General features: G+C 48.8%; 1 protein-coding gene across 7 annotated transcripts in view; it reads right to left on the bottom strand.

The window, feature by feature from the left end:
* The window catches only part of KIF2A (kinesin family member 2A), a 62,876-nt gene extending 46,465 nt beyond the window's left edge, over positions 1 to 16,411 (bottom strand). For 3 of the 7 annotated variants that reach the window (XM_040977589.1, XM_040977590.1, XM_040977593.1), the window contains exon 1: positions 16,284 to 16,406. In XM_040977589.1, the coding sequence (XP_040833523.1) occupies positions 16,284 to 16,347 (64 nt within the window). In that variant the 5' untranslated portion in view covers positions 16,348 to 16,406. Of the gene's footprint in view, positions 1 to 16,283 lie in introns of all 7 variants that reach the window. The other 4 variants (XM_040977587.1, XM_040977588.1, XM_040977592.1 and 1 more) reach the window with 3 other exon arrangements.
* Between the last annotated feature and the right edge of the window lie 660 nt (positions 16,412 to 17,071).

Genomic DNA, 17,071 nt, shown 5'->3' with positions numbered 1-17,071 from the left:
ACAAAGGTAACAGAGAGAAGCTCCTGAAAAGATCAACTACAAAAAGTCCCAAAGAGGAAAGGAAAACAAGTTCTACTTATTTTTAATTAAGGAATGACACTTAATGGGAACCTAAAAAAGAGCACATAAAGGTACAAGCAATGCGTCAGGAAGCACGCATTTAGTCACAAGGACAGCTGAGCACAGCCGGAAGCACGTGGGTTCACTTCCTGGCTCCAGCTCCTAACTCCAACTTCCTGCCACCCACCTTAGAGAGTTGGGTTACGGGCTTCTGGCTTCCACCCTGGCCCAGCTCGGGCTACTGTCGTAGGCTCTCTGCCTTTAACAACAAAGGCAATGGGCTGGGCTGTGGTGCTGCACCCAAGACTGCCACCATCAACACACAGGGGCAGCTGGTTCAAGTCCTGGCTCCTCCACATCCAGTCCAGCTCCCTGCTAATAGTCTGGGAAAATGGCAGAACATGGCCCAAGTTCTTGTGTTCGTGCCACCCACGTGAGTCCCAGATGGAGAGTGGGCCATGTTGGCAACTTGGGGAATGAACCAGTGGATGGAAAACCTCTCTCTCTTCCTTCCTCCATAACTCCTGACTTTGAAATTACAAATTTTTTTTAAGAAAGAGCAGAACAACAACAACAAAAAAGCCAAACCCAAACAAAAAACACAACCAAATCTATTTAAAAGATATGTTACTCTTATTATAACTGCAATCCCCAAATTTAAAAAAGTACACATATTTAAGTCATGTACAATCAAAACGCAGTATCTGCTATAATTCAAAAAAGTAAATTAGAATGCAACTCACACGAGTTCAAAGGTAAGCCCCTACTTAAAACTTTAAATGATTTAAAAAACGCAACTTCCAGATGCAAAAATGCAACTGCTTGGACATTTGTCACGGCATCTGCACCATAAACTCCGTATGTGTGGAACCTGAATGAAGTAACTGGGCTGAAACATCCACATCTGCGATGCCATCTAAACCCTCCTCACTGCAGTCCATTTAAGAGCTCCCCTGCTTCATACATTCTCAACCTCCTTTACTGTCCAACAAACAACACATTACAAAAACAAATAAAAAGCAAAAAATTATCACGTGTAAGACAGTGCCTCAAAAAGTTATTAGAAAATAGAATTAAATGTTTATTATAGTGTAAGCAATTGTCAAATCTATGCATATTTATGAGTCTTAAAAGTCTTTTTTTAAAAAAAAAACATTTATTTATTTTTATTACAAAGTCAGATATACAGAAGAGGAGAGATAGAAATATCTTTTGTCTGATGATTCACTACCCAAGTGACCGAAACGGCCAGTGCTGCACCGATCCGGAGCCAGGAGCCACGAACCTCTTCCAGGTCTCCCACACGGGTGCAAGGTCCCAAGGCTTTGGGCTGTCCTCGACTGCTTTCCCAGGCCACAGGCAGGGAGCTGGATGGGAAGTGGAGCTGCTGGGAGTAGAACTGGCACCCAAATGGGATCCCGGCGCATTCAAGGCCAGGACTATAGCCACTAGGCCATGCTGTCGGGCCCGATTCCTAAAACTCTTAAAAAATACCAATCCTATTTCAGGGTGGACTTGATTTTTACTTAATGTTTTCATATCCTACCAAGAGGAAGGCACAGAGATTTCCATATTCCTCTTTCCTCCATTTACACAGAGCCTCTAGCAGTAAATATTTATACCATGTACACCTGTTACAACAGATGAACCTACGACACGTTGTTACGACCAAAGTCCACAGTTTAGTTTATGGTTCACTCTTTATGCTGTACCATCTATGGTTTTGGCCACTGTATGACATGCATTTATAAATATCATGGAGAATAATTAAACTGCCCACAAATCCTCTGTGCTCTTTTTAATCCCTTGCATATTAATTTTTTAAAAAGATGCATATCCAGCTGCACATGGAGGATATGGCAGTCTATCGGAACCTGCAGAGGATGCCTGGCACCACAACAGAGGACAGAACACATCAACCCACTGCCCCAGCCATATGCTGGCAGTGAAAAACTGGGCAAATGGAGACGCTAAGGTGGACTATGTCAATCAGTGGATTCTGCAGCGAACTCATCGTGCTTGGAGTGATGAGATCGGCAGTAATTCAGAACTGTTGAACTATCAAAACCACTTGAGCAAGACCCTCGGAGTAATCCCTACATCTGGGACCTGGGATGGGTGGGCTTCTCCCTTTATCTCCCCCTTTACCTCAGATACAGGAAAAAAAAATAATGTGGAAATAATAGTCTTACCCACTTGCCTGTAGCCCTTGAACCTTTGTGCCATAATTAACTACATAAAGATTGTCAAAATAAAGAAAAAATGGGAAAAAGATGTATTATTTATTTGAAAGGGAGAATACAAAGAGGCAGAGACAGAGACCTTCCACCTGCTGGCCCACTCCTCAGATGACTGCAGCAGCCAGGGCTGAGTCGGGCAGAAACCAAGGATTCCACTGGCTCTCCCACAAGGGTGGCAGAGATCCAAGTCCTGGGGCCTGTCATTTGCTGCCTTCCAGGACCATCAGCAGGAAACTGGATTGTTAGGTAAGGAGCAGGGGACTAGAATTGATGTTTCCATGGGGCGAAATGGTCTGAGAGCCACAAATCCTGCCCCTTATTTGTTCCTTTCCCCTCCTCCCCTTAGGAAAGGCAGGTGATAGAGACAGAGATGCTTCATCCACTGGTTTACTCCTCAATATCTATACTATCCAGGGCTGGGCCAGACTGAAGCCAGGCGTCCAGAACTCCATCCACGTCCCGGCCATAGCGGCATGAGCCCGTGTGCTTGGATATCCTCCCCTGCTCTCCCAGGCTTACTGTCAGGGAGCTGGATTAGAAGTGCAGCAGCTGGGACATAGACTGGTGCTCGTGTGGGATGCTGACACTGCCGGCAGCAGCTTAATTTGCTGCGCCACAAAGCCAGCCCCTGACCTCTTAGGTCCTAAATCGAGAAAAGCAGTTCAGAGCATTGAGACAGCATTCAGAACTCTTTTTAAAATTTAGATTTCCATTAGAAAAAAATATGTCAGCTAATTTGCAGCATAGTTGTAAATTTCTCTTTAAGCTTTACTCATTTGAAAGGCAGAGTCACACAGAGAGAGGGGAAGACAGTGAGATCTTCCGCCCACTGTGTACACTGACCACATGACCACAATGGCTGGAGCTGGACCAGGCTGAATCCAGGAGCCAGGAGCTCCCACACAGGGCATCACCCACTGCTTTCCTGGGTACATCAGCAGGGAGATGTTCCACTACAGATGATCTAGACAACTGGACTGGTTACATCATTCTGTGGTATCCGATCAGCATCAGCCCATTCTTCTCTACAGGAAGTAAGTGGGAGAGTCCAGGCTCAGAAACCTGTTATCCATAGGGGATGGCACTGCTTCTCCAACCTCGGCCGCTGCAGCCGGACTGGCAGTGGGTGTGGCAGGGGCAGTGACTGATCCAGCGGACTGGGCTCACCCCCGGCACAGCCTCCCTGACCCCTAAGGTGACCACCACCTTGCCTCGGTCCTCTGCGGGAAGTGAAGATGGGCATTCAGAATACCTGGGATGAGAAAACTCAAATGCCATCACAAAAAAATAGACCAAAACAGAGAGTAGAGAAGATATAAGGATGAAGCAGCTGCATTACAAGAATCAAAACACTCCATCCTTTACAGTTGAAGCCATGTTCTTTAAGGATTCACGTTTCCCTCCCATCATCTTCTAGGCATTCTGAGAAGGTCTTGGCTCAGTCTTAGGGCGATAGCAAAGCGGCCAGTTACAGCCCAAGTAAATTCCTGCTGCTTAGAAACATTTATTGATGGCGTTCCAGATCTTCAACTCACTCAATTTCCAGATACCAGTGGCAAAAATGATAAGCTGGCCAGACTGGATGTTCCCTTTGATGCTACACTGTACACATGCTCTCAGGTTCTCTATGCTGTGTTCATGGGTAGGATTAACTTGATTAAACACAAATGAAGAGATTTTATCACCTAGACTCAAAGACTCCTCCAATGTGAAGTCCATTTGTTTTAACTTATCCATCCTTTAAGTGACACTATTAATACACTGCTGTATAACACCTCCCAACGTTCTAAATCTCACCTGTTCTTGACTACTCCTCACCCGCCTAGACGGATGCAATCACACCCACATTTAGCTCTCGTTTCCAGGGCCACTACCCCTCTAGCCTAATCTATCACTAATCACTGGCTGACTCCTGTTACTGCTCTTAAGAGATTAAGTCCTACAGTAGTTTCCAAGTGTCCTAGAAATTAATTCCACGATCCCTATCTTCGTTTCCAAGCCTGTAACAAAGTGTCCCACATTGTCCTGCGTTCCTCATATGCTATCCTTCCATCTGTGTTTTCTTAGTTTTATTTTACTTGAAAGGCAGTGTAACATATCACTCAAACACACACGCACATGCACACACACACATGCGCACACACACATATTCTGTCAGCTATTTTATTCCCTAAATGCCTGCAATGGTCAGGGGTAGGTTAAGACTAAAACCAACAGCCTGGAACTCAATCCAAGTCGCCCATGTGGACAGCAGAAACCCAGCTCCTTAAAAGTTATCAGTTGCTGCCTCCCAGGGGACATATGGGCACCTAATACAGGATGCCCAAGTGACCACAGGCCTGGAATGCCTCTCTTCCCTCAGGCAATCATGTGTTCACCTTCTTCACCCATTTAAACATCATTATCCAGGAAGCCTTATCATATTAGAATGTTCCATTAAAATAATGTAGCCCAACCTTAGATGAACAATGAAATCGTCAGTGTGTGACACACACACAAAATGCTAGAGCCTGGGCTCCACAACAGACTCAAACAAAACAAAACAAAACAAAACAAAACACCCGGAAACTCTAGGCAAAAGGCTCAACGGGTTTTTTTTTTTTTCTAAAGCCTTCTAAGTGATGATGAGAGCCCAGTATGTAAGCCATCACACTAACCCTACTCAGTCTAGGATTAGAACTCCTGAAACTCCATTTATGCAATATGTCCTCTGACTGTACTATATCACACCCCTAAAATACACTCAGCCACCCAGTCTTGGCCAATGCCTCGACCATGATCAAGTGCAGCAGCCTTGACCCCTCGTGAACACCTGGCAGCACAGTTTACACGCTCTGGGCATCAGGTTCCTCTGCTATAAACCGGGTACCTCACAGACTCTCAGGAAAATCAAACAAGACACAATATACACACATTTGGCAAATACACATTTTGGGGGGATGAGACCTAAAGTTCATATCCAAGTATACATACAAAAATCACCTATGGTTCCGAAATATCCTAGGAACATAGTCTAAAGGTAACATACAGTATTCCTATTATATGATTTGACACTTTTCCTTTGAAGCCAGGAATAGAATTTCCCTCTTGTGACACTGAGTCAGCATTCAAAAGTTTTAGATATTGGCTCCTAGGGTTTCAGATTTTTAGATAAGGATTCAGTATAATGTAACATCATGTTGACCAAAGGTTGACATGTGGACAGAAGGGCAATCTAAATAGTATCTGCCACACAACTGGACCAGCAAGGTTTAAAAACTATGTCTTACTTTTTACACTGGCGTGAAGGTCTAGTGGCTAAATCCTCATCTTGAACATGGTGGGATCCTGTATTGGCACCAATTCATATCCCACATGTTCCACTTTTCATCCAGCTCCCTGCCTAGGAAAGCAGACGAGGATGACCTAAAGCCTTGGAACTCATAGCCGTGTGGGAGACCCAGAAGAAGCTCCTGGCTCCTGGCTTTGGATTGACTCAACTCCAGCAGTGACATTGTTTGGGGAGTGAAGGAGAGATAGAGCAGCTTTCTGTCTCTCCGCTCTGTGAAACTGACATGTCTTTCCAATAAAAATAAATAGATCTGTCTTTAAAAAAACAAACAAGGGCCCGGCGCAGTGGCGCAAGTGGTTAAGGTCCTCACCTTGCACGCCCGGGATCCCATATGGGCGCCGGTTCTATCCTGGCGGCCCTGCTTCCCTTCCAGCTCCCTGCCTGTGGCCTGGGAAAGCAGTTGAGGACGGCCCAAAGCTTTGGGAACCTGCACCCGCGTGGGAGACCCGGAAGAGGCTCCTGGCTTCGGATCGGCATAGTATCGGCCCGTTGGGCTCACTTGGGGAGTGAATCATCGGACGGAAGATCTTCCTCTCTGTCTCTCCTCTCTGTACATCCGCCTTTCCAATGAAAAAATAATAAAAATAAATCTTTAGACAAACAAACAAACAAACAAACAAACAAGGGCCCGGCGCAGTGGCGCAAGTGGTTAAGGTCCTCACCTTGCACGCCCGGGATCCCATATGGGTGCCGGTTCTATCCTGGCGGTCCCGCTTCCCTTCCAGCTCCCTGCCTGTGGCCTGGGAAAGCAGTTGAGGACAGCCCAAAGCTTTGGGAACCTGCACCCACGTGGGAGACCTGGAAGAGGCTCCTGGCTTTGGATCGGCATAGTATCGGCCGTTGTGCTCACTTGGGGAGTGAATCATCGGACGGAAGATCTTCCTCTCTGTCTCTCCTCTCTGTATATCCGCCTTTCCAATAAAAATAATAAAAAATAAATCTTTAAAAAAACAAACAAAACAAAAAAGTTACGTCTGCTCTGAACCTAAAAATGATCTCAACAACGTCTTTTTTAAAAGATTTATTTACTTTTATTGGAAAGTCAGATTTACAGAGAAGGTGAGACAGAGAGAAAGATCTTCCATTCATTGGTTCATTCCCCAAATGACCACAATGGCCAGAGCTCAGTCCCTCTGAAGCCAAGAGCCAGGAGCTTCTTCTGGGTTTCCCATGCAGGGTCCCAAGGCTTTGGGACATCCTCTACTGCTTTTCTAGGCCACAAGCAGGGAGCTGGATGGGAAGGAGAGCAGACAGTACATGAACCGTGTCTGTATAGGATCCTGGTGCCTGCAAGGTGAGGACTTACTCACTGAGACATCATGCCAGGTCCCTCAAAACACACACCTGAAAAAATTATTTTAAGCTATATAACAGAAGTTCTTAAAATTAAACTGAGTATCTGAACCTAAGCTACTTTGTAAGTAAGCGCTGGAATGGGCACCGTAATACAGCATGTTATGCTGTCGTCTGCAACACCAGCATACGATATGAACGCTGGTCCAAGGCCTGGGTGCTGCACTTCTGCTCTAGCTCCCTGTTAACAAGCCCGGGAAAGCAGCTTAAGACTGCTTAACTCTCAGATCCCTGCATGCGTATGGGAGACCTGGATGGAGTACCTGGCTCCTGGCTTTAGCCTGGCCCAGCCAAGCTGTTACGGTCATTTTGGGAGTAAACCAGTAGATAGAGGACCTCTCCCTCCATTCCTTCCCTTTCTTTTATAACACTGCCTGTCAAATAATTAATGGTTCCCTCCTCAAACGGTCACAAGGGTCAGAGCTGGGTTGATCGACAGCTGGGGACCAGGAGCTTCTTTCAGATTTCCCAGGAATAATAGGCAAAGGACTAGCCTGTTAGTCCATCCTTCTGGCCCCAACAAGCATACTTCCACTAGAAGGAATGGGTCTGGATCCCCCATTATGTTCTAAACTTTCTTACATTCATACCTAGGGTTAACTAGCTCTCAGCTAACTGATCTAGCAGCTTCTACAACACATAAAACAAACTGAGGAGGATGACCCAAGTTCCTGGTTCCTGGCTTGGGTCTGGCCCCAAAATGGCCGTTGTGGTCATTTGGGGAGTAAAAGGCACAACAATCCTCTCTCTTTCACCTGCCTTTTAAATAAATACATATCTTATTTTAAAATCATCAAAATACATGGAGTACACAACTTTTTACCATAGTAATTTACAATCATTTGCCAGCATTTATAGAGACAGGAATGAATGAATCTAGGCTTCTGCCTGGTTTTATCATTTATTAACAACATGATCTTAGCAAGCAATCTATCCTCAAATTCTTCACCGGCAAAATAATGAAATCTGCCACTCTCCTACTCTGCCCACTTCACAGGCTTCCTGTGAGAATTCAACATTTCAACTGCACTTGGAAAGCCACGCACACGGGACCATTAGTGTTCTAGTCACCATGCAGAAGGAAATGATGAACCACAAAGTCCCACTTCACCCTACCCCATATCAGTTCCACACCTACTTTTTATTTCAAATATTTATTTATTTTTACTGGACATGCAAATTTACAGACAGTAGAGACAAAAAGAAAGATCATCCATCTGTTGGGTCACTCCCCATATGGGTGCAATGGCCAGAGTTGAGCTGATCTGAAGACAGGAGCTTCTTCCAGGTCTCCCACAAGGGTGCAGGGTCCCAAGGCTCTGGGCCGTCCTCCACTGCTTTCCCAGGCCACAAGTAGGGAGCTGGATGGGAAGTGGGGCTGCAGCGATATGAATAGGAGCCCATATGGGATCCTGGTGTTTACAAGGGGAGGATCAGCCAATGGAGCCATCATGCCAGACCCCAGTTACATACCTGTAACTCAAAAACGACTGTATTGCCATGTAATTCATTTTTGTTACCTAAACAATGACATATAAAGTTGAACTAGCAGAATAATAAAGTCACAAAGTATATAAGGCATTAGGCCATTTAAAAGTATTTTCTAAAGACTGTCTCCCATGAGCTGCAAGATTCCTGCTGTTAGCTTGAAATCTTCAGCTTCCTCTGGATTTCACAGCTTCAATGAACACAACCCCTTCATCAACTTTAACTGAACAATATCTTCCTCCTACAATTCGGTATTTTGAGACCCAAAAACCCTATCACTTTTTTACCAGAGACCATTCCAATAAGGCTCCATAACACTGCTCTTTCATGCCTTTTCCAAGAGCAAGAAGTATTTTTCTGCATCTTGCTCAGGCTGTAGAAAGGTGAATGGAACCAAAATAACAGAACTCTTCCCTTACTCCCATACTTCCTGACATTTACAGACAGATGGGATTTTACTACACAATCATTAATTAAAATGTTTCAATACCCAAAACCAGCCTGGGCCTGTGTTACATGGTGGGAGTAGCCGCCATGTGGCCTGAGTTTGGCCCTGCGTTTGAGCAGGACTCGGGGGTGCAGACTTGTGGGGGATCTGGGGGATGCTGCTGGCCAAGGCGTAAGGAGACTGGGGGCCTGGCGTCCATGCAGGCGGAGCGAGTCTGGGGACTTTCCTCACAGGCGTGGTCCATGGATTGATTAGGAAAGGAAGTAAGGAGACTTGTGCGAGGGAAGGCCACCGAGGGAATGTGTTGCAGGTGAGGAATGACTTCTGAGGGACTTCCATAGACAAGGCCACTATATACTTGCAGGTAAGCAACGGGGCTGAGACCAAGTGGTATGGAGGGTAGAAGCCACAGGACTTCAATGGATCAGACAGATGTACCAGCCCACATGAGAGATCTCAGCTGGGCTAGTTAGTATGGATCACAGCCAACCACCACTCACCAATGCATACTAAAGCTAGGGCAGAGGACCTGCCTGGCAGGGCTAGATCACAGTACTCACCAGTGAGAGTAGGAACAGGGCCATGACACTAACCAGCACGTGAGAGAATAAGGCCTGAGGACAGATTCTGTGGGGGATATGCGGGCCCACCCCCACAAACTGCAATTTCTGCTGGTTTGCTTAAGAGCTGGGGGTGGCGACAGGCTGAGATAGAGATGGCCATGGAACCCCTCCTACCACACACACACTCATAGATGCCAGGGTTGGCAATAGGCCAGCCAAGTCCAGGCTGCCGTATCCACAGGTGCATCCAAGGGTGTGTGTGGGGGGGGTTTGGGGGTGCTGGGTCACAACATCCACCAGCTCGGAGAAGGCAAACTATGTCGGTAAGGGCCTACTACCCACTGGCACATATGAGGTCTGGGTCTGAGAGTGGGCCTGATGGGGGAATTTAGAAAACTCCCCTGGTGGGCTAAAGCTTCCAATGGTGAGCATGTGATTCAGGCCTCAGTGTTGGTCAGGTGAGGCAAGGTAGCTCCACCCATTGGCTAGTGTGTGTGCTGGTTTTGGAGAGGGGCAGGCCAGTCAGGACCAAACTGACCTTAACTCTCCGACATGTGCAGGAGCCAAGCTGGAATGTGGGTCATACTGGGCTAGGCCATCACTCTTAATACTTTGCATCAGCCAGGAATGGGAGAAGGCTGGTCAGGGCTGGGCTGCGTCACCCACCAATAAGAGCTGGGACTAGGGCAGCCTGGGATAGGTCAAGCTGCAGCATTAGATGGCAAAAGTCAAGATGGGTAATGGACTATGTCGAGTTGGGTCAGAACGACCACTGGGACGTGCAGAATCTGGGGCTGGGAATAAGCCTTTTTGGGGATCTAAGCGGACACCCCGATTGGGTTGCAATTCCCAGTGGTGAGTGCAAGAACCAGAATGGGGGTGGCGTTCTGGGCTGGACATGACTGCAGTATTCCTATGCATGGGAGTGGACTGAATCTAGGGTACGTGGGACTGGGCTAGACTCCACTGCCCACTGGTGCTTGTGAGTGTCAGGATGGGTGTAGGAAGGGCTGGGCTAGGTCCTGACATTTGCTGAACCACATGAGAGCTATATCTGGGTGTGGATAAAGTGTGGCTGGGCAGCAAAGCCCAGCTAGCCTGCACCTACTTTGGGTTATGCTTACATCAGTGGATATGGCTGCTTAGCCCACCTGGCTCTCCCCCAACCCAGCTCACATAGAGGCCAACAGGAGCTGTAGCCCTGCCTAGCCTGGTCTGCCGTTGGTCCAAGTTCTCATACTCATCAGCGGGAGCAGTGAACGCGGACAAGGTTTCTGTGGGGATTCCCCCAACTGAACCAGTGGACTCAGAACTCCAACCCTGGGGAAAACTGAAGGATCTGTGCTCTGAGTGTGCAGTGCATGTGTCAGTGCTGAGCCTCTTCAGTGGCTAAGATGGAGCAGTGGACAACATTCCCAGTCACATATAAAGGATACGGCAGTCCACTGGGGCCTGTAGAGGACATCTGGTACCATAACAGAGGAAGCAGAGCAGAACAAATTGCTCAACTGCCCCAGCCAAGCACTGACAGTAAACATCTAGACAAATGGAGACTCTGGGGTGGACTGTGTCAGTCAACTGCCCCAGCCAAGTACTGACACTAAATATCGGTAAGTGGAGACTCTGGGGTGGACTGTCAGCAGAGGCACTTGGAATACCTCATACTTGAACTGGCGAGATTGACAGTATTTCAGAACTATCAAAATCACTCGAATGAAGCCCTCAGAGCAGACCCCCACACTGGGGACCCTGGGATGGCATCGGGTGGCTGTTCCCCATCCCCAGGTACTGAGGTGGGCATTTGGGAGACTGGATGTGGTTTCTCTCCTAATTTCCCCCAGATATAGGAGGAAGAGGGGGAAGATTTGGAATACTCCCTTCAACCCTTTCCACCCTGGTAAACTATGTAAACATCATCAAAAATAAAAAATGAAATTCAAAAACAAACAAACAAACAAAAACAGGGCCATGATTGCAGAGAAGCAGGGTTAAGCCACTGCCTGCAATGCCAACGTCTCATGCAGACAACACTCCAAGATACAGGCTGTTTCACTTCTAACTCAGCTTCCTCTAACATGCCTGGAAAAGTGGTGGAGGATGGTCCAAGTATTTGGGCCCCTGAAGCCACAGAGGAGACCCAGACGAAGTTCCTGGCTTTGGCCTTGTGATGAGGTACAGCCAGTTAGCACCCACTTGTCAGGTTAGTTGACAGCATGGAAAGTGCAGAAATGGGGGTTCTGCCCCCACCCTTCCTATCTCCTCTCGCACCATTTAAGTTTACTGAATGTGCGAAACCAGCTCCAGAGGCTCCTCTCTTCCACCTCCCCATCATTCAAATTGACTGACAGCATGGAAATAGTTTCAGAGGCTCCTCCTACCTGGTCCCTCTGGCACTACTTTAGATTAATTAACTACAGGAAAACTTTGGGCTCCAGTAGCTCCCTTCCTGCCTCCTGCCACTTACTTAATTGAATGTGGAAACTGTCCACACTGCTCTAAATCTGACTGGAGGATGAGGGCTTAAAAACCCCTGACTTGGCCCTGCTTCCCATCCAAATCCCTGCTTGTGGGTTGGAAAGATAATCAAGGACAGCCCAAGGCCTTGGAACCCTGTACCTGTGTACCTAGATGGGGGACCCCAGGGAAGCTCCTAGCTCCTGGCTTCGGATTCGCTCAGTTCTAGCAGTTGTAGCCACTTGGGGAGTGAATCAGCAGTTGGAAGATCTTCCTCTCTGTCTCTCCTCCTCTCTATATATCTGACTTCCCCATAAAAATAAAAAATCTTTAAAAAAAAAAAGCTTATTCCACTGAGCCCTGCTCAGTGGCTCCGGGAGTGCAACAGGAGCTGCTTCCAACAAGCTTGGCCAATAAAGACTCCTCCTAAACATAACACATTTGTGTCCAGTGTGATCTTTTTTGTACTTATCCCTTGTCATTGTGGGTTTTTGGGAAGTCAGCAAATGGAAGATCTCTCCCTCTGTCTTTCTAATAAATAAATAAATTTTAAAACAAACAAACAAAAACCAGTAGTGAAGACTCACTCTAAAATTATATGCAAGGGCCAGCACCATGGCACAGAGGGGAAAGCCTCTGCCTTTGGCATGAGCATACCACATGGGTACTGGTGTAAGTCTCAGTTGTCCCACTTCTGATCCAGCTTCCTACAATATGTGTCTGGGAAAGCAGCAGAAATGGTTCAAATCCTTGAGTCCCTGTACTTGTGGGAGTTCTAGAAGAAGCTCTTGGCTTCAACCCAGCCCAGCTCTGGTCATTGTGGTCCTTCGGTAACTTAAGAATCTACTAGCTGGGCCCGGCACAATAGCAGCTAAAGTTCTGGCCCTGTGTGTGCTGGGATTCCATATGGACGCTGATTCGTTTCCTGGCTGCTCCACTTCCCTTCCAGCTCCCTGCTTGTAGCCTGGGAAAGTAGTCAAGGATGGCCCAAAGCCTTGGGACCTTGGGCCTGTGTAGAAGACCTGGAAGAAGCTCCTGGCTTTGGATTAGCCCAGCACTAGCTGTTGTAGGCATTTAGGGAGTGAATCAGCGGATGAAAGAGCTTTCTGTCTCTCCTCTCTGTAGTTCTGACTTTCCAATAAAATAAATAAATCTTAAAAAAAAAAAAAAAGAAAAGAATTTACTAGCTAAAATATTTTAATTCTGTAATACCTTGGCTTTGGTTGAAGTGGGATGTGGGGAGCTGAACACTGTTCCACTGAATTCCCTAGAAGCCCCTTGTCCCCAGTGCAGCTGGAAAACATAACAGAAGCGTCATGGACCCAAGTGCTAACTTAAGGAAATATGCTGTCTCATCAGTGATGCAGAATGACTTAGGGATTTGGAGGCTAACAGGCCATTTGATTTAGCAATCACTGAACATTTATCAGGGTGTTTTTTGTTTTCCACCAGTGTCTTGAAAGACAGGATAAGCTCACCATTTTGGCTCACCTGTTCACCCTTAGAATCTATTTTATTAATATATGAGCATTACTGATGGGAAAAGTGTGGCATGAAACAGACCCAAGGATCACTGCCAAGGAGCAAAAACATCAAGTGACCGATAAGTAGCAATCCTTTTCGCTCAGTGTGACTTTCACTGCCTCAAACATTACATCAGTGTTCACCCAACTACGAAGCGTATTTCTGCAACAAAAACCACTGGTGTTTTATCTAACACAAGTCTGTTATGGGAGTGGGAGGAAGTGAGACAGCCTTTTGAAAGTAAAGGCCAAGGAAAGTCTCCTAAATTTTAATTTTTACTGTGAAACACCCTCGTCCTAGCTAATGATCATCTCCTTCTTTTTAAGTCCTCCACATACTATTTGCCTTCCATTAACTCCATCCAGCATCCAAGACATATTTCTAAGCCTGTATGTTAGGATAATACTCAATAGAGTGATGTCCATTTCTTACGGGAAAATACTTTCAAAATGTGTATGTTCTTTCCCAAAAAATGTGGTTTCAACTCTCGCTTACATATGAACATAAAACTGGGCCCAGCACAATGGCTCAACTGGATAATCCTCTCTTGCAAACACCGGATACCATATGGGGGCCTGTTCATGTCCCAACTGCTCTACTTCCCATCTTGCTTGTGGCCTGGGAAAGCAGCAGAGCATGGCCCAAGGCCTTGGCACCCTGCACCTGTGTGGGAGACCCAGAAGAAGCTCCTGGCTCCAAATCAACTCAGCTCCAGCCATCATGGCCACTTAGGGAGTGAACCAGCAGATGGAAGATCTTTCTCTGTCTCTCCTCTCTATAGATCTGCCTTTTCAATAAAAATAAATGTTTAAAAACTTAAAATATATATATATAAAACTTTCGTATGTGAAGGCTGAAAGATTATCAGAAACCTATATCCTAGGGGGCTGGCTCTGTGGCATAGAAGGCTAAACCTCTGTTTCAGCGCCCATACGGGTACCTGTTCATGTCCTGGCTGCTCCACTTCTGATCCAGCTCCCTGTTTATGCCCCAAGAAAGCAGTGAAGGATGGCTTCCTTGGATCCCTGCACCCACACGGGAGAGCAGGAAGAACCTGGCTCCTCCTGGCTAACAACTGGCTCAGCTCAGGCTGCTGCATCCATTTTGGGAGTGAAACAGTGGATAGTAGGCTTTTTACTCTCTCTCTCTCCTTCTCTCTGTGTAACCCTGCCTTTCAAATAAAAATTTTTAAGAAATCTATATTCTAGAACCCTCCCCAAGAACCAAAAGTGCTTCACGTCCAGCAAAAATCAAAACAAAGAAACCTCCTGAATGCGACACTAAACTTAAGGATGTAAAAATGTGTATCTTACGTACCTACAATTTGAAAAATAGGCAAATCATTTGTTAGTAAAAAGAATTGGCCTAAAGATGAAATAGAGCTGGCAGTGATCTGAAGCGAAAAAATATGAAAGAACTCCAAACCCAAGTAAAAGAGCTGTCTTTTCCACTCGTGTCACTGTTAAGTTCTACACCTCTAGACAGTACGCCTTATTTCTTCACACATAGGTATTGCTGCTCTGGTTCTTACCACAAGTGACCTCAAATAGAAAAGAATCATTAGCACAGCGGGGTCTCCCAGTGGGTCGAACAGCCAACGTGGAAAGTCAGCAGAGCTTCATACAACTTGCTCAGACCTGGTCAAAACTGAGAGGGCATGAATGTGGTTGGAATGTTACTACTGACCAAGCTAAGAGCCATGAAAAAAAGGAATGGATATAAAAGGGATGGAGGTCAAGAAGGCCTCCGGATGCTAAATCCTACGCATCTCCACTGGTGTTCATATTGAAGGGGGGGAGGGGGAACCTCCATCTAAGCGTTTTCTCATTTACAGCATAAATGATGTCCAAAGCTGGCAAGCTTATCTCACCCCACACCCCAAGTGAATGACATAAAACATTTTCCTCCAGAGGAAGCAACGAGAAAAATACATAAGCCTAAGGCTCTGAAAAATAATACAAGGGGAGGGAAAAATCCCAGCCAGGCTCGTGCCAGCACCTTGCCTTACACTTTTCTCAGCCACCTCTACCCTGGGTGTGAAAATACCAACATCCGGCACCCACCCCCCACCCAGCGGTTGCGCGCGGCGCCCTGACCATCTCAGAACCGTCACCTTGGAGCGGCTGATCAGCTATTTCTCCCCACCCCGATTCATGGCCCAGCGCGACATTCTCTCTATCCTTCTCCCAAGAAAGAAAGAAAAAAAAAAGAAAGAAAAAGAAAAAAAAAGGCAGCGAGCGTGCACAACCGCGAAAAGCCTCAGAGGCCTGGCAACCAGTCTCCAGTGTAGACCCACCGGGTCGGATCGGCCCTCGCCGGCGCTCGGTGGCCGGCTCCCTAAACCCCCAAATCTCCGCTCCCCCACCCCACCACCACCGCCACACACACACACACACACACATACACACACACACACCCAACCCCGCCAGGTCAAAGGAAGAAGCCAGGGCGCAGCGCGCGAGGCAGGCTTATCCTTCACGAAGCCGGCTCCCTCCCGGGCTCACGTCCCTGGGGAGGATGGAGATGCTGGGAGCAGCCCGGGGCGCCCGCCCGGAGCCCCCCCATGGAAAGGCCGGGCAGCCCGCGACACCCCGGCCGGCCTTGCCCCCCACCCGCCGCGCACTGCAGCGGTGCCCGGGCGGCCCCCACGCCGGCCTCGCCCGCCGCACACGCCACACACAAAAGCGCCGCGGCCGCCGCCTTCCCGCCCCCACAGCCCCGCGGAGCAATCAATGAGGCGGCCGGCGCCCGCGTCCCCGCTCCGGCTCGGCGCACACGCAAAGGCAGGGGCCGGGCCCAGCGGGGCCGGCCGTGCGCCTCACCATCGCTCCGTTTGATCTCCACGTAAATGCCGATCTGGATCTTGCCGAAGTTGGCCGTTGCCATCACCTCATCTGGAGCAGAGGCAGCGGGCCGAGGGAGGGGACCGGGAGGGCGGAAAAGGCGGGGAGGGGGCGGGGTAGGTGCGGGAGGGGGAGCGGTTGCCCGCGGCCGCGCCGGCCCTGGCGACAGCGTGGACGCGAGGAGCGGGGGGAGCCCCGCGACGAAGAGCGGCGGGCGCGGCCCGAGGCAGCCGGAGGCCCCGAGGCCTGCAGGTCGGCGGCAGGACGCGCGGGAGCGCGCGCCGGGGCGTCGGGGGTGAAGCGAGGGCCGGGGCCTGACGGGCGGCGCGGGGAGAGAGTGGGAGGGCCCGCGCGCGCCGGCCGGCAGCCGACGCTGAGGAGGCGGGGCGCCGCGCGCCTGCGCAGAGCGCGCCTCCGGCGTCCTCCTGGCCGGCGTCCTCCTGGCCGGCGGCCTCCTCCCCGCCCGGGCCTCGCGGCGGCCCCGCCCAGCGCCGGGCACGGGCGGCGGCTCGGCCGGCCCTGCCCCCCGCCCCCCGACGAGCCGGCGTCCCGTTTGATTTCGGCGCGCGGCCTAGAAGACGCGGGAAGCGGCGGTCCGCTGCCTTGTGGGCCCCTGGTGTCTCGGAATGGATGCTGTTGGAATGGACGAAGGACCGCCGCCGGGGCCTCGTTGCTTTCCACAGCTAGCGCCGGGTCGGGGAGGGGGATTGCGTGTGCCAGGACCTGCCGTTGACATCATGAGCCCCCCGCCCTTGTCGTCTCTGAAG

Source organism: Ochotona curzoniae, unplaced genomic scaffold (genome assembly GCF_017591425.1).
Source record: "Ochotona curzoniae isolate NIBS_2020 unplaced genomic scaffold, NIBS_Ocur_1.0 contig_2754, whole genome shotgun sequence".
Lineage (NCBI taxonomy): Eukaryota > Metazoa > Chordata > Mammalia > Lagomorpha > Ochotonidae > Ochotona > Ochotona curzoniae.
Note: the sequence above shows the minus strand (reverse complement) of the source record. Positions and strands in the feature narration are given on the sequence as shown.